Source organism: Gorilla gorilla, chromosome 13 (assembly GCF_029281585.2).
Source record: "Gorilla gorilla gorilla isolate KB3781 chromosome 13, NHGRI_mGorGor1-v2.1_pri, whole genome shotgun sequence".
NCBI classification, from domain to species: Eukaryota; Metazoa; Chordata; class Mammalia; order Primates; family Hominidae; genus Gorilla; species Gorilla gorilla.
Genome location: NC_073237.2, coordinates 119769752 through 119792075, shown reverse-complemented (window position 1 = coordinate 119792075; position 22324 = coordinate 119769752). Strand labels below are relative to the sequence as shown.

Below are 22324 nucleotides of genomic sequence, written 5' to 3'. Positions count from 1 at the left end.
GGCGGTGGATGGGTAGACTTTGACACAGATAGAAATGTATTCCAAGGTCCAGGAATTTTAAAACCAGGTTCTCCGTCCATTTGTTCTGAGGGAAGGAAAAAAAAAAAAACCTTCTGTCTGGTGAACCCGACTATCTTTCTTTAACAGACACACTAGGGAAATTTTGGGATATTTCATATCTAAGCTTCCCATTGCTTCCACGTTTGCATTCCACTCAAAAAGTCTATTGCTTTGGGGGATGGCCCTGGGGCTCAACCTGTTAGGCTAGGAAACCTGTAGGTAGAGGGTTTTTCCTGATCAGAAGCATGCCAGGAATGTTGCCAGTCTTGCAGACAAAGTAACTCAAATCATGGGGACAATGACTGGCGGGTCTGGCATTATTCAGATGCTGGGTGATGGCTTCACTGATAATTTGATGCTAGTTCCCCACTCTTGGGCAGCCATTTACTTTAACTTGACCACGTGCCAGGCCTTGTGCCAGGAGCCAGATGTGAACCCTCAAGGACTCACCTTCTTAGGGGAAGGACAGAGGTAGGAGTGCCTGACTTTTGTGAGCCAGGAATAGAGAGAGAACTTCTGGGGGAAGGGAACAGAGTCGTGAGGGATGCAGGGATCCATCAGGTGGGTGAGTGAGGGAAGGGCTTATAGGACCAGCATGTGTGTTGTGAAGGGCCATGGCCCGTGAGGGGGCTGGCTGGAAAGAAGGGGCTTCTTGTGGTGGGGTTTATCGGGGGAAGGGCCAGGTCTTGAATGGCATGCTGGGGACAGGGATGTGAGCAACTCCCCTGGGCTGCCAGTGGCAGGGAAAGCAGTTGGAGGCTCGTGGTGGCCTGGCCAAGGAGTCCTGGACTCCCTTTCTAGATACAGGGTGCTATGCACTCCTCTCTGGACCTCTGCAAAATGAGGAGAATGCTTCTCATTTCCTAGTTGCATCCTGTTAGGGTGGACATCATTCCAGAGATGATAAATGAGCCTGGTTTTGCTGAGCTGGCCCTGGCCCTTAAATGTACTGAGCAAATTCTCACCGAGTAGGGACACGGACCTGGTGAAATGCAGGCGGCTGCAAAGACAAACCTTTCTGTGTGGTCAGAACAGACTTAGCAGGACAAAAGTCTCAAAGGATGTCAGAGGGAGGACTTTCTGGGGAGAGAGAGGAGCGGACCCAAGGAGATACGTTTTAACATCTTCTTCTGCTGTTGGTATGTCGGGTCTCCTGGGAGCAGCGTGGGCTTCTTTGAAGTCAGGCGTACTTGGGCTTGGATCCTGGCTCTGCCACCAGTTAGCTGTCAGGCCAGGCCTGGGCAAGTCACTGAGTGACATGGCCAAGGTTTCTTCATCTTTCACATTCTTGGAGGGTTGCTGAGATGAATAGAGACCTTGCATGTAGATCTCCTAGCACGGGGCCTGGTACCTAGCAAGTGTCAGAAAATAGTAGCCCCAGAGAGGAGATCATTTCCCCCAACATCTGGAAGCCCCTCTAACCTCACCTCGTGTCCCCCTCCTCCTGGGAATGTCACCCAGGCACCCTCGACGGCATCCTAGATGCATCCCAGCAGCAAGGCGCCTGCCTCCTGCTTCTGTCTGGGCAAAGAATGGCATATGTCAGCGAGGTCCCTGCCCCTGCCCAGGCACCAGCCGCATCTGGTGCCCGACCTCCGGCCACCAATGGGATGCCACCTATTCAGACTGTGCACCTGCACCCGACTAAAAACAAAGGGCTCCCCTCCCCCTGCGCCACTGCTGGCCCTCCTCCCTCCCCCGCCTCTGTCCCCCAAGCGGCTAGGGTCACCCGGCCCCCACGCAGCCTTCCCTCACAGCTGCCTCGCTGCTTTTGTTCAGCATGTGAACTTCCCCGTCAGCCGAGCTCCTTGCACGGGAAGTAATCAGGGATCTTGACAAGGCTTCAAACCACAAATGCCACTACAAATTAACCAGCACCACTACAAAATACTACTCCTGTCAACATCGGGGAAGAATGCACTGCTCTTCAGGACCAGTCTGAGACGTCTTTCAGCTCAGCACTCACTCACGGCAAAGAGAGTGCCCAGACCCAGCCGGAGAGAGTCGTTGACAGGACTGGCGAGCCCCTGAATCCTGAGCACGCTCTCTCCGGAGATCATCTCTGCGAGACCCCGCGGCAGGTGCTGCGGCTTTTCTTCCAGGACCCCCTTCGATCCTGAGCACCCCCTCATCCCCCTCGCAGGTGGCGCCTCTGGAGGGCAAGTTGTGGGGCACCCAGAAACCTCACTGTGGAGTCTGCCGTTCAGAGTGAAGCCCAGCCCGACCTCTCTGCCTCCTACCTATGTGCTGTGCCTTTGTGCAAGGGGCTTCCCTTTCCCTGTCTACAGAGCGGCAATCATAATAGAGCCTCTGTCTCAGAGTCGCCAGGACCACTGGGATATCCTGAGTAATACCCGGCCCCTCCCAGCCTCTCTTCCTTTCCCTGAAGAAACAGGTCCTTGTTGCCCTGTGTGAGTGGACTCTCAGCACGTGGAAACCTCTTCCTCAGCGTGATGTGGAAGTCCTTCCTGCACAGCATCTTGCAAGGAGTATCCCTCTAGAGTGACAGCTTGTTACCTCTGCAAATGCTTCAGGCCTCAGGATCCCCACATTTCCTCTGGGTGCCCCGCTGAGTGGCTCAGGCAAGGAGCATGCTGTACGCTACATGACACCAGGGCCTGGTCTTCTCCAGCTGCCCTGGCTGAAGCTCTGAAGTGGAGGCAAGTATTTGATCCTCCCCCACAAGCAGCACAGCCCTCGTCCAGGGCGGACAGAGAGGATCGGAGACAGCGATGGGCGCTGGGGGCTAGGTGAGAGCTGTGCCTGCAAGAGAGCTTCTTGGGCATCTCAAAGGAGACACTCCACAAAAATATCGCTTCAATGCACTCCTTTTTGGAGGCATATCAAAAGCAGCCCTCTTTTATTTCCATGCCTTGCATAATAGCAGATTTCCAGTCCCAAAGTGTAGAGGAGCCTTGCTCTCGGCGCAGAGGCCCTTTGTAAAGCTACAGAAGGCTTTGTCTTCCCTCCCAACCGGGTCTGTTTCGTGCATAGGTCAGAGCATTGATGTGGCTACTAGCCAGGAAAAATTAACCAGGTGAACACTCTCCTCATTAAACAGCAACAGAGTTTAATTGTGAATTTGCTCTCTTCCCCATCTCCATTCTTGGCCACGTATTTGACTGGGGCATGTGCCTGGGACAAACTGAGAAATGGCAGGGCCTATCCAGCTTCCCCCTCTGGGGCCAGGCCTCCTCCATTTGAGGCAGGTAGGCACCTGGCAGGGAAGGGACAATTCAGAGTACACATTGCACACAGAGGATCTGAGACCCCCTTTGGGGCCAGCTTCAGAGGCTAGCTCTGTCATGCGCCAGCTGCCATCAGGCACACCCCACCTTCTTGGCCTCCCCTCACCAGCCACCCCAATCTTTGCATGCACAGTCCTCAGCCTTTAGTGAACCTGGTTGGTCCCTGTGGCCTCCAGCATCTGTACTATTCTATTTTCTCACCTATACCACTCCCCGGTTGGGGTCTGGCCTGTCTCCTGCCAACTTTGACATTTCACCTTCTGTGTGGCCCTGCTGTCCCAGCAGTGAAGTGGAGATGCTCATTCTCACGGCACAAGGATATTGAAGGGATGGTCCCAGATGTCCCCTTCACTGGGGACTGAGTGAATCCACGGGTCCATCCCTAAACAGCTGCCTGCCCTCTGCCCCATGCACAAACATCATAGCACCCCTGCCCCAACCCATAATTAACTCAGGATGAGCTCACTGGCCCTCTTCTCAGGGCCTGTTATCCACTTGCTCTGGGCAACCCTGGGCAAGTCCTTGCTTGCCCTCATCTGTGAAATGGGTAGCAGCCCTCATTCCCTGCAGAGGAGCCTTGCGCTGGTGAGTGTGCAGCGGCTGCTCAGGCCCTGGAAGCACCGGCAGCAGAAAGTGCCTTGGCTCTGCCCACAGCACAGGCAGGCTGGCTCCCAGGCAGCAGGGACACCACCTCTCCTCCCCTACACACTGCGCTCTCTGCCCCCAAGTCACCACCTGGCAGTCGAGCATTTTCCACCCTGCAGCCCTGTGCGGGGCGCCCACTCATCCATGCCACCCAGGTAATTAAGTTGCTATTCCAACACGCCTTCCCCTCCTGACCTTTTGGAAACAATCTGTTTTGCTGCATCAACAAATTAACTGCAAATCAGATGCTGTCCTCATAAATGCCGGTTTCATATCCAATGAGCATACTCACCTGGCCCACACAGCTGACAGACAGAGATGCCGAGGGCCAGGCAGAGACCAACAAAGGCCAAAGAGGTCCCCTCTTCTCAGGGACTTCTGTGTCAATCATGCCTTCGGTCTTACCCTCTCTTGTGTTCACATCTCCCAGCAGTGGTGTGGCCAGGGCCGGTGGGTTGACAGTATGGAGGCCTGGGCAGGCTCCTGTGATTGGAGGGGAGTGTCTGTTCTTAGAAGCACACCCATCCTCCTCCAATGCATTTTCTATACCAAGGACGTCAAGGTTCCTCTTATTGTGTCTCTGATTATATCCCTCCCACTGAGCTCAGAAGAAAATCCGCAATTCTCAGCCTGACATTCAAGGCCCTCTTTTTATCTGACCTCCCCCAGCCCCTCCCAGGTCCTGGCCTGCCCTGTCCTCATATTCAGCCTCACTCTTGTCTGATTGGACCACTGTGGGTCCCCTGTCCCCGCACTCCCTACCACCACCCCCACCCCCAATCTATGGCAGAGACCTTCCTGTGTACCCCCTGCATGACAGCGCCCTCTACCAGAGTCTTGTTGAGACGTGCACCTGTGCCTGGGATGCCATGCACTGTTTGTTGAATGAATGGATAAATGAATCACGTGCCTCCTTTGGAAAGCACCACAAAAAGATGCTCAAATAAGGAAAGAAGGAGAAGGTGTCAGTTACTCTCTCATCAGCCTTTTCTCTGAGGCACAGATCTCTAACAACAGATTCTAACTTCAGAAGGGACAAGGATTAGAAGAACCGTGTCAGAAAGGATTCCAGGTGACTTTGGAAATTTTAGTTGACAAGGATAGCACAATGGGCTAAGAATACCTGCTTGTTTTAGTTTTCGCTACTAGCTGTGTGACCTCATACTAGTCCCTTAACCTCTCTGGGCCTCCTGTTTCCTGTCTCTGTAACAGGGAAATAATCCTTCTCTAGCTTGCCTCACCAGGGACTGTGAGGTTCAAAAGAAAGAACAGAAGTTAAAATGCTTTGAAAGGAAAACACGTCATATAAACAGAAGAGATTATTATTAAAATCCAGTCTCCTTCAACAGAACCTTGCTGATAGCACACAGCTTTGGAAAACCAGGGTCCTCACGTCCATAGGACTTTTCTGGAAAGACCTGTGGGTACCATGGGGAGATGGAAGATGGAGTGGTCCCATTTCATCTTTGGGATATCAAACCAGAACCTCGTGCGGCTGTAACTGTACTCTCATCCTCACACCGATGCTTGTAACCTGGGAGTTTTGCCATTTTACAGAAGAGTTCACTGAGACTTAAGAGAGATTAAATAACTCGCCTAAGTGGCAGAGCCAATACTGAAGTCAACTAGAAAATGACAGAACCAACTCGTGAACCCATGGGTTTCTAACCCGAAGTCTATTTCTTGGGGTTTACCCCACCAATATTTCTTTCACTTTAAGAAGTTATTTTCCCATGATGTAGGTCAAATCCCAGCAGACTCTGCAGTCCTCAAGGACAAGGACTGTCTCTTATTCTCTGAATCCGCCTGGTCCTGGCCACCAAATACTTAGTTGTTCCATAAAGACACACAGGAGGAATCCTTCCACTCTGTGACAGTCCATCTGCTTCCCCTCCAGACGTGTTTTTCAGGAAAGCAGGCACTTGGCGTTGACCATCGAAGAAACCTCCGGCCTTCTCCCCGCTTCGCCGGCCCTTTCTCCCCTCCTGCCCTGGCCCAGCTCGGGAAGTGCCGGAGGAACTGTCGAATTGAACTCTCCTTAGCAAAAGATCGCCAAAGGCCCAGTCTTTTTGAACTGACTTAAGAAACAGCAGTCTGTGTAGCCACATTTCAACCCGGCCAGGGGACAGAGGATCACATATAACATGACCTCAATGCAAAGATGCCCAGACTGCTTCGATTCTCTGCTGCATCTACTTTAAAGCTCTTCCAGTTTTACCTTCTTTTCCTTCAGCGGTGGAAAGAGCGCTCAAGCGGTCAGCGGTCAAGAGGCCTTCCCGATGACAACCAACGCTCCCAGCTCTGCCCATTACCAGCTGGGGGTGTTGAGCAGGTCGCTTTACCTCCCTCCAATCTGTTCCCTTTTCCATGGCCACTAGGACACTTAGCAAGGCCAGGAGCACCAGGGTGAAAGAGGAGCAGGCTCAGGGGCCCAACCCTGGGCTGTGGGCTGGGGATGCAGACAACCAGGGCTGAGTCAGATGGGAGAGGAACCACTCCAGGTTCAGAATAACTTTCACTGAGTCCTGGCCAGCTCTGCCGTCTTCTCGGGCCTCACACCACACTGTTGTAGTCCCTACATTCAGCTAGTGCTGGCTTCAGCTTCCAGAGCACCGGGGCCACTCTCTGGAAGAGAGCATGCTTTTCTGAGTTGATCCTTTCCTAGCTCATCTCCTTACCCCTTCTTCCCACCCAAATCACTACTACTCACCTCCTACAGTGTTTAATGGTCTCCAGACTACTCTTCCCCATCTGTGTCCCCAGCTGCGGACACCCCAGCTTATTTGGGAAACTGCAACCACCATGGCCGATGGCCCTGCCACTCCCTGTCTAGGAAGCAGAGGCCTCCCCAGCAGCGTGTCCACTGTGCCCCTGGCCCTGCGTGAAGTGCCATCAGATGCCCCGCATCCCTGCAGCAGGGCCTTCGTGACTGGCCTCACAGATGAGGACACAGAGGCCCAGGGAAGTCACTTGCTTGCCAAAGTCACTCAGCAAACCAGCTAGGCCTGGAGCCCCTGCAGTGGGAGCAGGAGGGCCCTGCACACAATCAGATGTTCTAGTGTCCGAAATCTGAGACTGCTTCCCACGGGATTACTGTCTAATCCGCTGGTGACAATCCAGCTGCTTACCTGTCCCCAGCCTCAGCTCTGGTCCCCAGGGCCTGCACACTCCTGGCGGGGCATCCTGATAATTAGTGCAGCCCTCCCCTTCTCCCTCCCCCCAGCCCCAGGGTGGAGGGTCTTCAATGCACACCCCCTGGGAGTTCACCTTTCTCTTCCTGGCGGCCACCCCACAGGAGGTGTCCCCATCATATGCTCCAGCATCGTAACAAGCCCAGGATCGGTGAGTGCAGCCCCCATCCCTGTGTGTTTCCTCTGGTGACAGGATCCCCTCGTGCCGACAACCCGCAGGGAAAACTCCCCGAGTGTCAGAAGGGGCAATGTGGCTTCCTGTTCTTGGTTGCCATTGTTGGGTTTTATCTGACTGGGCGCGCCAGGGCATCTGTACCACGTTACTCTTTCTTGGCATCTTTATATCCCCCTGGCTCACTCTGCTAACTTTTAGAATGGGTGTGGTCAAGAGGCTGCTTTCTTCCCACCATTTATCAATTCAGTTGCAAAACAGCCAGCACTTCCCGATGACAAGCAAAAGAAAATGAGTTAATTGAAGAATCTGGAGAATTGACATTTGGTGTGTTTTCACACGTTCCAGGAAGTTTAAGCCAAAAGTAATTTGCTGAGCACCTATTAGGTATCAAGTACTCTGCTAGACCCTATGGTAAATAGAGAAGTGAGTGAGCTGATAATGACAGCCGGTGTGCTGTGGATGTGAGGCGGGGTTTTACCAGAGATGAGATTGCGGAGGTGGATGGCGGGGCTCTGAATCTGGAGGGCTTTGAACACTTCAGACAGCATTTTCCAGGGGATATTCATGGGTGGTATAGGGAAAGCAAGTCTATGTTCAAATAAACTTGGGAAATAGGACTTTTTAAAAAAGAGTTAATAGGTTTTTGCCTGGTTTGGGTGGGTTTTTTTCTTGCAAGACTCACCAGCCTTTGCTATGCTAACAGGCGTTGTGAATCCCCAAAAGGAGCAAGACAGAAGACAGCATTTCTCAGATTTGCCTGGCTGGGGAACCTCCTTTTTTCCCTTCACACAATGCGTCTCCCAGGATGGTGTTTCTCAGCAGACACCCTGTGAGATGCCGGCCTTCCACTGAGATGATTTCATCTGCCAAGTGCCAAGACTGGGCGGGCATTTTTTTAAGTCCTCTCTGGAAACAAATGTAGGCGATGGACTGGGAGGGGGAGAGGCTGGAGGCAGGGAAGCCTGCTGATGGTGATGGTTGCTAATGTCTGTTGGCGGCACTGTGCAAAGAACCTGACGTCCATCATCTCGTTGAATCTTCCTAACAGCACACTCGGGTAGGCAGTGCTGTTACCTGCACTTCACAGATGAGGACAGTAAGGCTTGGAATGGTCAAATCATGGGCCTGGAGTAACCCAGGGAGTAAATGGGAGAACTGGGGTTCTCTCCAAAACTGTCTGACCCCTAGAGGCTGCCTCCTGAGCGCTCTGGTGCACTGCCACCCAGCAGGAATGGAAATAGCCCAAGCCAGAGGTGACAAGCAGTGAAGACAGTGGGGCTGGAGAAGATGGTTCCCCCGAAGTAGAAAGGCCAAGCATAAGAGAAGCAGTATTGTGGGGAGTGGTGTTGGAGAGCTGGGTGTCTAGACAGGGTAGCAGCCTGTGCACCGGTGGAGGGGGTGGGCTCCCCTCTCCCTGATCACCTCTTCCTCTTGATGAATGGTGTGAATTGAGGGGTGGGGGGGCTGTTCCCCTTTACCCCACACACTTCCTGTAAGCCAGGAAGGGGAAAAAACATGGTGGCCTTGCCCATCCCTAGGCAGCATCCCCAACTCCCGGGTAGCTGTCAGCTGAAGAAGGGTCACCAAGCATGGGTCAGCCTTCATGCCTAGCTAATGGCGTAGGATCTGGGAAGCCACGGTGTCATTCTATCCCATCGTGTTCTCCATGTGCCGCCAGGGAACCCTCCACCAAGTCCCTGGACCCGCTTTCCCCTCAGGCTGCCCCGACAGGTTCCATGCAGAGCACCAGGGACCCAGGGACAACTGGGACACAGGCCCTGCCCTCCAGGAGTAGTGGGGCAGGTTCAGAAAACAAATTCTAAGGCAGATTTGAGATCTGAAGTGTCACTCCCACTCAGTAGAGCCCTATATCAGCACTGTCCAAGGAAAACATAACGGGAGCTTCATACGGGAGTCACATGTGGAATTCTGAATGTGAAACATAAACAGGTGAAATTGATTTTAATATAATGAACCCAATATATCCAAAATATTATTTCAACATGTAATCAATCTAAAAATTATTACTGAGGCGTCTGACATTCTTTCCTCGTGCCGAGTCTCTGAAGTCCAGTGTTTTGCACTTATAGCACATGTTTTTTGGTTTTGTTTTGAGACAGTCTCTCTCTGTCGCCCAGGCTGGATTGCAATGGCACGATCTCGGCTCACTGCAACCTCCGCCTTCCGGGTTCAAGCAATTCTTCTGTCCTAGCCTCCCGAGTACGTGGGATTACAGGCATGTGCCATCATGCCCGGCTAATTTTTGTATTTTTGTATAGATGGGGGTTTCACCATGTTGGCCAGGCTGGTCTCGAACTCCTGACCTCAGGTGGTCCACCCGTCTCGGCCTCCCAAAGTGCTGGGATTTAGAGCACATCTTAACGTGGACCAGACACATGGGACATTGGCTCCCGTTTTGGCTGGGGCAAGTCTGGATTTGGTCCAGTTAGATGTATCTTTGTGACCTGAGTGACGGAATGGGTAGGAAACAACCGGAAGCCTCCCGGGGATTGCTGTGGGTCCGCGGCCTGGGTCTCGCGTGAATTTTTACTTTCCTTACTCAGCCTCCCTGTCTCCCATGCCTGCGAGAGCATCAAGACAGGCAGGCTGTTGAAAGGACACTGCTGGGCTTTCAAGATAAAGGGTTTGAGGGGAGAGCTGAGAAGTCTGTGCTCTACTGGTTTTGATTCAAATCCTGATTTCAAAAGCCAATCATTTTGGACAAATTTTATTTGTTCATCAGACGCTTGTTGAGCAGATTTTTTCCCCAGGTCTCACAGAGCCTGCAGGCACAGGGATGAACCCCCTTGGAGACAGACCTGTAAAAGGTCCCGTGGGGGCAGGGGTGAGGGACCCCACGCTGAGTCCCACATAGCGGGAGGCATGAGGCAGCATCCAAGCCAACGAGCTCTTGAAGGACAGGCACACGTTTGGCAGGCCAGTCCAGCCGGAGCAGCCCATTCCACCCGGAGGGCGGGTGGCAAACAAGGCATGAGAGCCCAGTGCTACTTAAAGGGTCTGCCCAGGGCAGGCATGGGTGAAGGTTGAGAAAGGTCTGTGTGGGGCACAGTGGAGTCCCGGTCTTGGGGGACATGCAGTGCCAGCCTCTAGCCTTGAGCAGGCGCCCAAGGACAGGAGGGGGCATGAGAGGTCTGGAGAGGGGGTGGGCTCACCCTATTGCACCTGGGAAGGGCCCCCAGCCTGTGTGGAGCATGGTGGAGGGCGGAGCTGGGAGCCCTGTTGGGAGATGATTGCAGTAACCCAGGCTGGAGACAAGGTTAGAAGGAAAGAATGAGCAGAGGAGACGGCCTCAAAAGGTGGACAGTGGGGGCGAGGCAGGGGGCGTCGAGGTTGGCCCTCTGTCTCTGGCTTAGGTGACTGGGTGCCTTCCCCCAGGCCGTGTGTGGAAATGCATTGAGCCTTCTCAGTGTGTCCTGATGTTTTAAGTTTCCACTTTAATGCAGCTGCAGAGACTGCGTCCCACCCGACCGCCTCCCAAGATACAGCGCTCGAGGCCCGTGAGTAGCTGGTGGTTCTGCCCTCCCCACCTAACACTGCCTGAGCCATTCTCCCTCAGCCTGACTAAACCTCCAGAGTTTGGACCCTCCTGCCTGGCAAAAGAAAACTGGGAATTGGGTTTTTCAGCTTCCCTCTCTGTGTGGCATGAACTTGAGCTTGCATTTTCTGGGCTTCTCTTGCTTTTTTGTGAATAAGTTTGGTGACTTGCAGATCAGAGCCATAGGTAGCAAGGGGGCCACTGTGTGGTGTGTGTGCTGTGTGTGCATCATTTGAGCAAGTCTCCCAGGGTGAGCAGCGGGTTGGAAGCCTTCCTCCATACGCCTGTTCCTCACAAAGGAAGCAGAAGTCCGGGGGGCAAGGGTCTCATTCCCGCCAGACCTTGGTCTGGAAATGCATTTGTACCTTCCCAGGGGTGGAGGCTATGTCCAGGGAGTATGGAGCCAGCTCATATGGATACAGGTACCGCTGCCCTGCCAGGCCTTCCTTGGAGATCCACTTTCCCATGTTAAGTGCCAAGTAAGGGGCGTGGTGGTGCATGCCTGTAGACCTAGCTACTCAGGAGGCTAAGATGGGAGGATCACTTGAGCCCAGGAGGTTGAGGCTACAGTGAGCTATGATTGCACCACTGCACTCCAGCCTGGGTGACAGAGCAAGACCCTGTCTCTTAAAAGAAAAAAAAAAAAAAAAAAAAAAAACCAAGTAAGGATGGAGAAGCAGGACAAAATGTGATAAACCCACCACCACCTGGGAATGGGGTGGGAGGGCGAGAGAGATCCGTCCATGGAAAAATATTGGGTCTGGGACCCGTGTTAAGCATCAGTGGAGTCGTTTTCCTTTGTAGGTCAGACTCCGGCCATGCTGAGGCATGCGAACTTTAGCAGGTGCTTTGAAAGTGGGAAACCATCCAGGACCTTTCGGTGGGGGCTGTTTACCAAGGGAAAAGTTTCTCCATCTACCATTCAGTGTGGCCACCACTCTGTGGCCAACCAAAGAGTACCCCACAACCCAGTGTCCTAGTCCTCCCGCCCTCTGCAACACACGTGTCCAAATCCATCTTGTGAAGGCAAAGAGGCGGGGGCCTGCAGGTGACCAGGTGAACTGTGTCTGTTCACCTGGGGAGATGCACCCGGCATCCACTGGGTAGCTGCTCTCTGGGTGGGTGTTGGCCATTCTGTGGCACAGTTTTCCTTCCCTTCCCTTCCCCGCTGTGGGTGGGAATTAGAGGGCTAGATGGGAGGCTGGGAGGACTTAGATGCCTTCCCCTGTGACCGTCGCGAGTCCACACTCCCAGCCACACGTGACAGTGGATCCATCCCGTATCTCCATCAAACTGTGGTTGGCCCAAACCCCCCATCGGCACAGCTGGCAAGGAGCTAGAATATGTCTGCTCACTGTCACTGGAAAGAAGACACAAGCAGCAAAAAGAAACTGCTTTGGGGGACAGGAGGCCCCTTCTAGGCTGAACCTTGTGTGACTAGTGAGAGTTTCAGTACAGATTTGGGAGGCCGACAGAGCTAGGCTTGAATGCTGAAGTCATGTGACTCTGGCAAGCACTGAAGCTCTCTGAGTCTGATTTCACCTCCGGGGCTGTGCCCTCATTCCTAGAGGGGTTTTGTGAGAAGGAAAGTGGATGACATTTGTCATTTGCAGAACACACACAGTAAGAGTTTTTTGTTGTTGGTTTTTTTTTTTTTTGAGATGGAGTCTTACTCTGTCACTCAGGCTGGAGTGCAGTGGTGCAATCTCAGCTCACTGCAGGCTCCGCCTCCTGGATTCACGCCATTTTCCTGCCTCAGCCTCCTGAGTAGCTGGGACAACAGGTGCCCGCCACCATGCACGGCTAATTTTTTTATATTTTTAATAGAGACGGGGTTTCACTGTGTTAGCCAGAATGGTCTCAATCTCCTGACCTTGTGATCCGCCCGCCTCAGCCTCCCAAAGTGCCGGGATTACAGACGTGAGCCACCGCACCCGGCCAACGGTTCTTATTCTTAACAGGTTTTTGCATATTACAGCTTCTAAGGAATGGCCCAGTTTATTAATAACCATCACTTGCCTAGGATTTTATAGTCAGCAAATCATTCTTAGGTACCTCATCCCAGCTGCGCCTCACAGTCGCTCAGTGAAGTAGGCATTGTCACCACTCAGTTTAGCAATGAGAAAACTGATGCTTGGTAACTTAACCCGGGTTCCTCAACTGCAAATAAGGTCATCTGGACTCTAGAACCTGTGGTCTTGCCAGTATTCCAAGCTCTCTGGACCCTCCGTCTTCTGCTTGGGACCAGAATAGTTTCAGCTTTCAGTTTGTTTCGGATTTTAGAATATTTGCATGATACTTCCTGGTTGTGTGCCCCTAATCCAAAATCCAGAATACTCCAGTGAGCATTTCCTTTAGCATCATGTTGGGGCTCAAAAAGTCTTGGATTTTGGGGTGTTTCAGATCTCGGATTTTCAGATTAGGGATGCTCAACCTATATAAAATGCTGCGGGGAGAAAAAAAATTCAGTCAAGAAAAAAATGAATCAGTAGTGGCTGAACTGTCTGTGGAATCTCCAGTGCCATGTTAGGTCTGGCAGAGACACAGAGGAGAAGAGAATTAATATTCATTGAGCACCTTTTATGGTGCCTAGGACTGTGCTAGGCACTTGTGTAATTATTGTCTCATTTGTCCAGCCCAGAGCAGGCAGATGCCATCTCCCTAATTTGTAGCCAACACCACAGGGATGATGATGACAGGCCTGATGATAAGTCCTGCCTTTGAGCCCAGCTTGCCTCTCTCCACTGTCTCTCTTTGTTTTCTACCAAACAGCCTCCCCTTAAGCCAAAGTCAGCAGCAGGTAGCTCTCAGAATTCCCCTTCGAGGCTTGGGATCCAGGGCGGGCAGGGAATCTTGGAAGCCATGATTCAGGGAAGGATCATTCCCCTTGGAAAAATTCAAGTATTGGAGACAGCTACAGTGGACTCTGTGTTGTCTCACTGGTGTGGGGATCTGTGCAGATTGCGGGGTGGGCTGCCACATCCATTGGCAACTGAGGACTCGGGAGACAGACGCTGTGAGAGACACGGAGTAGCAGCTGCCTCAGGCGCTGAGCTAATGCAGGAGGTGACTAGCCTGGCGCTAGCTTTGGCTGGACCTCCTGGGTTGATGGCATGCTGAAGAGGCAGGATGCCTAGGAGAACCAGCTCTCCTAGGCTTGGAAGTCAGAGAGGCCTGCCCTGGTTTGAATTACAGCTTGGCCACTTCCTGGCTGTGCGACCTTAGGCAGGATCCTCACCTTCTCTGAGCCTTAGTTTCATCATCTGTAAAATGGGTTTAACAATACCACCTGGTAAGGGTAATGAGGTTGTGTATGTATAGCACCTAGCACAGTCCCTGGCATGTCCCCCGAACTTACACTGCCAAGCATCACCACTAACAGGCCAATTTGGGAGTCATAGAAGATTTGTGCTTTCTGGGCCCCTAAGGACCATTTATTCTAAATGCATTTATGCAAGCATTTCCAGTGGACACTGCTACAGACTAGGTGGGAACCGGGGAGACTCGGCATATGGAACCCACAAGGGCCTCGAAGAGAACAGCCTACCAAGCTCCCATGTCAGGAGCCATCAGCCTCCAGTGTGGCTTTGCTGGGTCACGTAGCCACAAACTTTGCAGACAGAAGTGCAGCCGTTGGCCCAGGGTAGCAGGGGCGGGGGAGGGTCTAGCCATTCAGCCTTTCTGGAAGGAGCTTTGTAGCCTGGCACCTGTGGCTGGAGTTCAGATGTTACCCGAGGATTTGGGTTTTCTTTTTAAAAAGAAGAAAAAAGAAAGAGCAGAAGAAAACCATGCCAGTGTCTCCTGGACGAAGGGGCATGGGTTGGGGCCTGCCAGGGAAAGGCAGGCTGCCGTCGGCCTGCGTGTGAAGCACTTTATAAGCTCTGTATTTATTATTTCTTGCTCACCATTAAAATCAAATGTACTCAGTGCTTTGTATTCAATACACATTTAACCCTGCCGACTTAGATTTCTCAGGTTTTAAATCCAGTGGGGAATTGGCTGGCTTCCCAAGTTTCCCCTCCAGGCCCCCTTGAACAGAGCTGGAAATCTCTGTTTAGCATTTTCTCCCCTGACGCGGCTGGGATCCTCACACCGGTGGGGCCAGTCACTGTTGTGTGTGCCTTTGGGTTTCTTCCTTCATCCCCAGTACCCACCCTTCCTAAGCACCCCCGAAAGATGGGTGTGATCGCTGAAATATGACAAGACTTGTCTGCATCATCTGTGATTCGGGCTTCATTAAACCGTTTTGTCTGTGTGTGTCTGTGCCTGGTTGTGGTCTGCCACCGTGTGTGTGTGAGGGGGTGTGTGTGTGTGAGCGTGTGAGTCGTACGTGTGCCTTCACCTCTTGCGCGTGCCTCTGTGAGTGTGTATTTGTGAGATAGTGTGTACATGGAAGTCTGGAGGCCTTGATGTATCTCGGGATGGTCATGTCTGTGAGTGTAATTTTGTGTCTGGCTTTGTCCACACTAGTCAGGTGTGTGTGACTCTGGGTGGGTCGGCAGCCGTGCTGGTGACCAGCCGCCTCTGGGTCTGGCGTGTCTTTCTCTCCCTCCCCAGCCTCCGAGGCTCCAGCTCCGTGCTCCCCACCCCCCCGCCCCTCCCCCCCTGCTCTGTCTGTTTTATCATCCCTAATGAAGCAGTCTCCTCCACCGATCCCGCTGATTGCCAACCCATTCCTTTTGTTTGTTGGCGCTGAGCCATTCAGCGGCACTCTGACAGCTCAGCTCGTCTAATTAGCTCTGTTGTTCTTTTTCCCCATGTTTCACCACGTTGCAAGTTCAGTTGAAGTTGCCACAAACTTAATCCCCCCATTTCAGCCACAAGTTCACATTCTTAACCCGCCTTTATTGTAGCAAGGAGCAGCCCTGTGCAAGGATGAGCTGACAGGCCTTAAAGTCTGACCTTTCCTGAAAGCTCTGCCCCGGGGCCCCGCGGGGCAGGGGCAGAACTGCTCCTTCACCCTACCCACACTCCTGCTTTTGTGGGCAGAAGTTGGGAGTGGGGATCATTCCAGCCAGGTGACCCTGTTGACCAGCTGCCAGAGCTGGGGAAACCAGTGCAGAGTTAGAAGGGGTGCAGGGATACCCACTTGTTTATTCAGCACGTGTTGACTGAATGTGAGCTGTGTGGCAGGCCCAGCTCTAATCACGATGATACTCGCAGCGTCATTATGCACTTCTCAGATTCCGAGCAGCAACATTCATTCGTTTCTAAAAATCTTGCTGAGCGACCATGACATACCAGGCAGTCCACAGAATGCGAGGCAGGGGTAAGAGAATCCTAAAACTCATCTTCTAATTCAGAGACACCCACTCGTCGTCTTCCTTTTGTTGTTGACAAGAAGGGACATCCAGGTCACAGAGGAGCAGGATGAGCATTTATTGAGCCCCCATTGTGTACCAGACCCCTTGGGGGGACTTTTCCTGTATCTGGGCTTCACAATCACCCCACAGATGAAGACAGCCAGTTTGGTGGAATGCCTTTGGTGTTTACCACATCCCTGATATGCCAAACCTGTCTGAGATCAGACTGGCCACTCCACAGGAAAAACTTTGGTTAGATCAGACGTGCGCAGACCTGAGGGCTTGACAAGACTCTGTAAAGACTTGTCTTTTATGCAGCCAGCTTCTGTCATCTGTGTTCCTAAGCCACCGTGCCGTGTCACCCACAAGCTTCTGGGGGGTGGGGGGTGCGATGTTCAGGAAAAAGGGTGGGCAGGAAATGGAGTGTGTGCCTGCTTTCCTTCCCTGTCTTGTCCTGGAAACTCAGCAGCTGTGGCATCCCATCCGTGGAGAAAGCAAGCCCCCTGCCCCAGCAGGCTCGGTTGTTTTTATCAGCAATGAAATTCAGAGATAGACTTTCTCAGCTTAGCTCTCAACCCGTCCCTCTCGGGCACTGGGAGTGTACAGAGATGGCCATGCCAAATTTAAAGCCATGTAATGTCGACTGGACCAAATGAGTATCCTTCTAAGGGCACCTAGAAATTCTCAGCCTAACATCCATCACGAACTCTGGCAGGGGATGAGGGTGTCTTTCTCTGTGGGCCCTCATGTTCGCTTTCAGAGACAGCGGGTCAGAAAAACCCATCCCGCTGCTGCAGCAGCTGTGGGGTTAGGAAGTTGGGTCCTTCCTGATGTGCCCACTGCAGACCCTCCCACTAGGTCAGCTCAGTGCATGTAGCTACACAAGATGGGCAGCATCCAGGCTGAACCCTGCTGGGAGGACTAGCACAGGGATGCTCTGGGAAGCAGAAAGACGATTTGTAGTGGCACTCTCTCATGCCTCTCTTATTTAGAGAGGAAAATAAGCACCCTGTGATTCTGTTGTAAAAAGAGCAAACTAAGCATGTTCACCCTAAAAACAAGTGTGAGCGCAATCTTTTCTTTCTACAAAACCAGCTTCTGGGCATCAGAGGAAGATGAGAGGGAATTGTCATTGATAAGGGCCTCTTTGTTCCGGGTCCTATGTAGACATCATCTCATTGAACCCTCACCGCAGCCCTGCAAGGAGGCCAATGGAACTATCCTCATCTTGCAGATGAAGAAACCGAGCTTTCCAGGAGCACCCTTCTGATTTGAATAGGCCACAGAATTCCAGTTAATGTGTCTATCTGCTGCCTATTAGATGGTGATGTTTCTGTGATAGGCTGGGCTTTTGTAGCCTGTAGCTTTGAAAATCCCTAAACATTTTTTGGGGGGGCCGTTTATCCAAATGTTCAGAATGTACCTGTATGGCTTTTCCAACTCACTCCTTCTTGGGGCTCTCCCCCTGTACCTCCTCTAGGTGCGCCCACCTCGTCCACATGTTGTTAAGAGACCAAAGAGCAACATCGCAGTGGAAGGCCGGAGGACGTCTGTGCCGAGCCCTGAGCAGTGAGTATTGTGCCTCTCCCCTCTGTCTGCAAGAACCCTGTGTCTGCGGAGCCAGCACTTTGCAGAGCCCAAGCGTGTAGCCCCGGCCTTTGTGAGGCTTCCCCGGGGCTCCCAGCGGGTGTTTCACAAAGGGGTCATTCAGGGAACAGGACTTGATCTTTTACTTGGTCTGGTTGTCACACCAGTGGGAGGCCCCAGAGGCCAGGGAGCCGGGCCCTTGGGCTGGATTTCGAGGGGTGGGGTCCAAAGCGTACTTTGCTGGGTTCAGAAGAAGGTCCTAGGCCTCTTGTGCCGAAGATGCCGAGTCAGTAGGTGAGGGTTAGAACCTGGTGAAGGAGGCCAGGTGTTGAACTGGATCCACCCACCTTCCTAGGCCTCCATGGCCAAGAACTATATACAGGACTGCCCTCATCCACTGCCCCAGCCCCACCAGGACCCTTTGCCCACCTGTGCCGGAACATTTATGTTACTGTGGTTTTTCTTACCCATCTCCCTGAGACGCGGAGCTCCCTGGGTGTTATGCCCAGCACCTCCCGTAGGACTGGCCTAGAGTCACCTGCTCAGGAGGCGTGGGGTAGATGAAGTGAATGAGGGGGGCAGAAAGACAAGCAGTGGACTGAAGTGGACCTGCCTGTGGTGGGGTGAGGCAGAAGGCTGCAGACAGCCCCGAGTCCAGACCAGAGCCATCTGCAGAAGGTAGCACTGCTTCCCTTTGTCCGCAAAAGGAGCACAGCCCTCAGTCTCTATCCAGACAACTCAGCGGCTGCACGCTGACTTCCTGTGATGCCTTGAAAAAGTGCATGAGTTCATCTTGGTCTAGGATTGTTGGAGGAGTCAGAAAAACTACCCCAGGGATCCTGAAGTCCTTTGGGTGGAAAGGGGGAGGCCCCCATGTCTGTCTGGCTCTCAGAAAATGGGAAAGAAGGTAAGGGACATGGCAGGTCCCAGTCAGAGTTGGAGCAAGAAGGAAAAAAAATGATTTCGAGCTGTCAAGCTGGGGCCTAACCCAAGTTGCAGTTCACTTCAGCTCTCCAGGATTTTCTGGTTGATAGTGAGGGTACGGTCTTTAAGGAACCAGCCCACCCAGACAGCCCTCAGACTTTGCGCAGAAAGTTCCGGAATTATATGTGTGCGTGTGTGTTTGTGTGTGTGTGCGTGTGCGCTCCCACACAAGGATGCTCAGTTATTAGACATTTGGAAGAGAGGACTCCTGAAGCTGGGTTAAGTTTAACTTTTGCTCTGCACAATAGCCTGGTGGGAACATGAGGGATGGATTATGATTGCCCCCTTATGGAGAGAACGCTGCATGGCACCTGAGTGCCTCGGACTAAAGATTCCTCCTTAAGGGGATGAAATTTGTCACATTTCTTTGAAGTCCCCTCTTTAAAACTGGACTAAACCTTTTAGACGCTGTACCAGGATACAGGGTCACAGGCCTGTTGATATTGAGATGTAAACCCAGAATATTCTTGCATTACACAGAAACACCATTGCAACACCAGCTACACTCCACATCCTACAGAAAAGCATTACCCATTTTGCGGCCAAGTTCCCGACGAGAGGCTGGACCTCTTCATCACATTGACTTATGCCATTGCTTTTCCAGACTGGGCAGAGGGGCTGACTTCGCAGTGTGTGCCAAAGAGCCGGTGTCTGATAATCCCATTTTCCTGCTTATCACCTGAACTGTGTCAGTATCACTTTTAGTTTTGTTGGTTGGTTGGTTTGTTGTTTGTTTAATATGCCCTGTTTTCTACTTCTGTTGGAAAATATTTGGGGTTGAAATAAACCAGTGGGAGCATGGGAGCCAGTTTGGTGGCTGGCAAACTAACAGTGATAGAAAACAAATGACAGGTTTTCTGTGAGCGTACGTCACAGTGGCTCGGGCCCACAAGGAGACAGAGGGGTACGTTTCAGGACATCATTCCAAGGGTTTCTGTTCACGTTTGTTTAATGAGGAAGGGGAAGTTGTTCTCCCATAATACCAGTGGTATTTCTAGTGCAACCCGGGTGTTTTTCTACGCCTCTTCCCATGCTGCCTCCCCACCCCCCCACTGTGCTCCGCCCCTTCCAAATGCCATGTCACAACAGCACTTGGATGTGTTTTTCTCAACTGTCATCAGCTCCAGCTGGCAGGACCAACTTCCTGAAACACAGGAAGCATCCAGCGGAAAATATTTTAATAAAACAGACTCCTCATAAAATATTGTTCAGGGGAGGGGGAAGAAACCGGCTCCACCAATCTGTCGGCATTGTATTGGGAGATGTGAGAAGCCAGGCTGGCAGCAGGGGCCTGATCCTAATGGGCCTTTGTTGGGTGGTGGTTCTGTGTTGGGCACACGGACTCGGTGCCTGGCCCTTTAATCTGGCCTGGGTTTTCTTGAATCACAGATCTTCATCTCCACTGGGAATATCAAAGTGCTTGGGAAACTTAGAAGACTGGGGCAGCAGAAGGGGATGCAGGATCTTTGAAGTGGAGAGGAGAGATTCATTCCTCCTGACTTCTTGCCCCAACTCTCACTTCCAATTGCACATTAAATAATCCCAGCACTTTGGGAGGCCAAGGCGAGCGGATCACCTGAGGTCAGGGGTTCGAGACCAGCCTGGGCAACATGGCAAAACCCCGTCTCTACTAAAAATACAAAAATTAGCCGAGTGTGGTGGCGCACCCCTGTAATTCCAGCTACTCAGGAGGCTGAGGCATGAGAATCACTTGAACCCAGGAGGCGGAGGCTGCCGTGAGCTGAGATCACACCACCACACTCCAGCCTGTGCAACAGAGTGAGACTCTGTCTCAAAAATAAAATAACCAGCTTTGTGGACAGCAAGATGGGGCTGATTAAGAGTAAGACTGTCTCCTGGAGTAGCTGAGCATCCTGGGACTCATCAGGGCCCAGAAACACTAGCCAGCCACTCTCTGGCCAGTCCACCCGTGAAGTTCATTTCTTCCTTCCCAGCTGATGTCCATCCCTCCATCGTTCCATCTGTCCATTCGTGCATTCATTCATTCAGCAAGTATCTTTGAAAACCTACTAGGCGCAAGCACAGACGATTTTTTTAAAAGAGGCCTTAAAAGGGAGTCCCCATGCTGACTCTTGGTTGACTTGCATTTTCCCAAAATGAAATTTTCCTGTGTCAAATTTTCTTTCTGAATCAATGATCGGTTTCCTAGTCCCTTAAAACTGGCCGTTGGCAATTGGAAGAAGACTTTTCTGAAGATTTCTGAGGGAAACATTCCCTCTACTTTTCAGGTAACATTACTTGGTTAATATTCAGTTACTAAATCTCTTCAAGAAGTACTGGCTACTTCCATTACTCTTCAGAGCACAGCTGATGTGACGCCCAGGGGCTTCCCTGGGGCAGGGATCGGGGTAGGAGGGATCCTGCATGAGAGGCTGGGGGTCAGACACCAGTCAGCAGGGGGCGCGGTGGAGCACCCATTGATTTCTAGGCCCTCTTGGGCTAGCATCGTTTCTTCCCGAGTGGGAGCTCAGGCCCAGAATGTGGATTTGACCAGTCTTCCCAAGGTCACCCAGTTGAAAAGTGGCCAGGCCAGCATTCAGAATTCTTGATTTCATTCTCTCCATGACATTCTGATGCTGTCCTTGGAACGGGGCCCTTCAGGGTTCATCTTTAGTCTGGCTTTGCCCAGAGAGACAGCTCCACATCCTAAAATGAGATGATGGCCTGCCCAGCAGGCCACCCTTCCTCTCTGGCTCCCTGAAGGCTGGAGTTGGGAACCGGATCTGTTCAGTCTTCTCACCGCCAAAGAAACCATGTGCACTGGTGCCTGAGTGTTTCTTCTTGGGGAAGGAAAGAGGAATGACATTCACCAACATCCCTTAAGATTGTCAGAGGTATTAGCTGGGCATGGTGGCGTGTACCTGTAGTCCCAGCTAGTCGGGAGGCTGAGGCATGAGAATTGCATGAGCCCTGGGGAGTTGAAGGTTGCAGTGAGCTGAGATCATGACACTGCACACCACCCTGGGCCTCAGAGCAAGACCCTATCTCAAAAAATAAAATAAAAAAGATTGTCAAAGGTAGGTGGTAGCTTTCCCATTGAACAGACAGAAAAACTGAGGCTCAGAGAGACTTTCATAACTTGCCCAAGGTTTCTCAGGGCCAGAAAATGGTAGGATCGGCTGTCTGATGACAGAAGCCTGGTCCATTCTTCTCTACTATCCAGGCTTTTTGTTAAGACCTAATTATCCTCACGTGCTTCTCTGACTGGTGGGGACGATGGCTACGGCAGTGAGCACAGTGAGGTTCACAGCTCCCCTCCTATTAAAAGCAGGCCGTGGCCGGGCACGGTGGCTCACACCTGTAATCCCGGCACCTTGGAAGTCCGAGGCGGGTGGATCACTTGAGGTCAGGAGTTCAAGACCAGCCTGGCTAACATAGTGAAACCCCGTCTCTACTAAAAACACAAAAAATTAGCTGGGTGTGGTGATACATGCTTGTAATCCCAGTTACTAGGGAGGCTGAGGCAGGAGAATCGCTTGAACCTAGGAGGTGGAGCTTGCAGTGAGCAGAGATCACACCATTGCACTCCAGCCTGAGTAACAGAACGAGACTCT

General features: G+C 52.1%; 1 protein-coding gene across 13 annotated transcripts in view; it reads left to right on the top strand.

The window, feature by feature from the left end:
- The window catches only part of DENND1A (DENN domain containing 1A), a 543118-nt gene that overhangs the window by 501577 nt on the left and 19217 nt on the right, over positions 1–22324 (top strand). For 7 of the 13 annotated variants that reach the window (XM_031014509.3, XM_031014508.3, XM_031014505.3 and 4 more), the window contains one exon: positions 17659–17747. In XM_031014509.3, the coding sequence (XP_030870369.2) occupies positions 17659–17747 (89 nt within the window). Of the gene's footprint in view, positions 1–10783; positions 10838–17658; positions 17748–19229; positions 21036–22324 lie in introns of those variants that run through there. The other 6 variants (XM_031014514.3, XM_031014512.3, XM_031014511.3 and 3 more) reach the window with 4 other exon arrangements.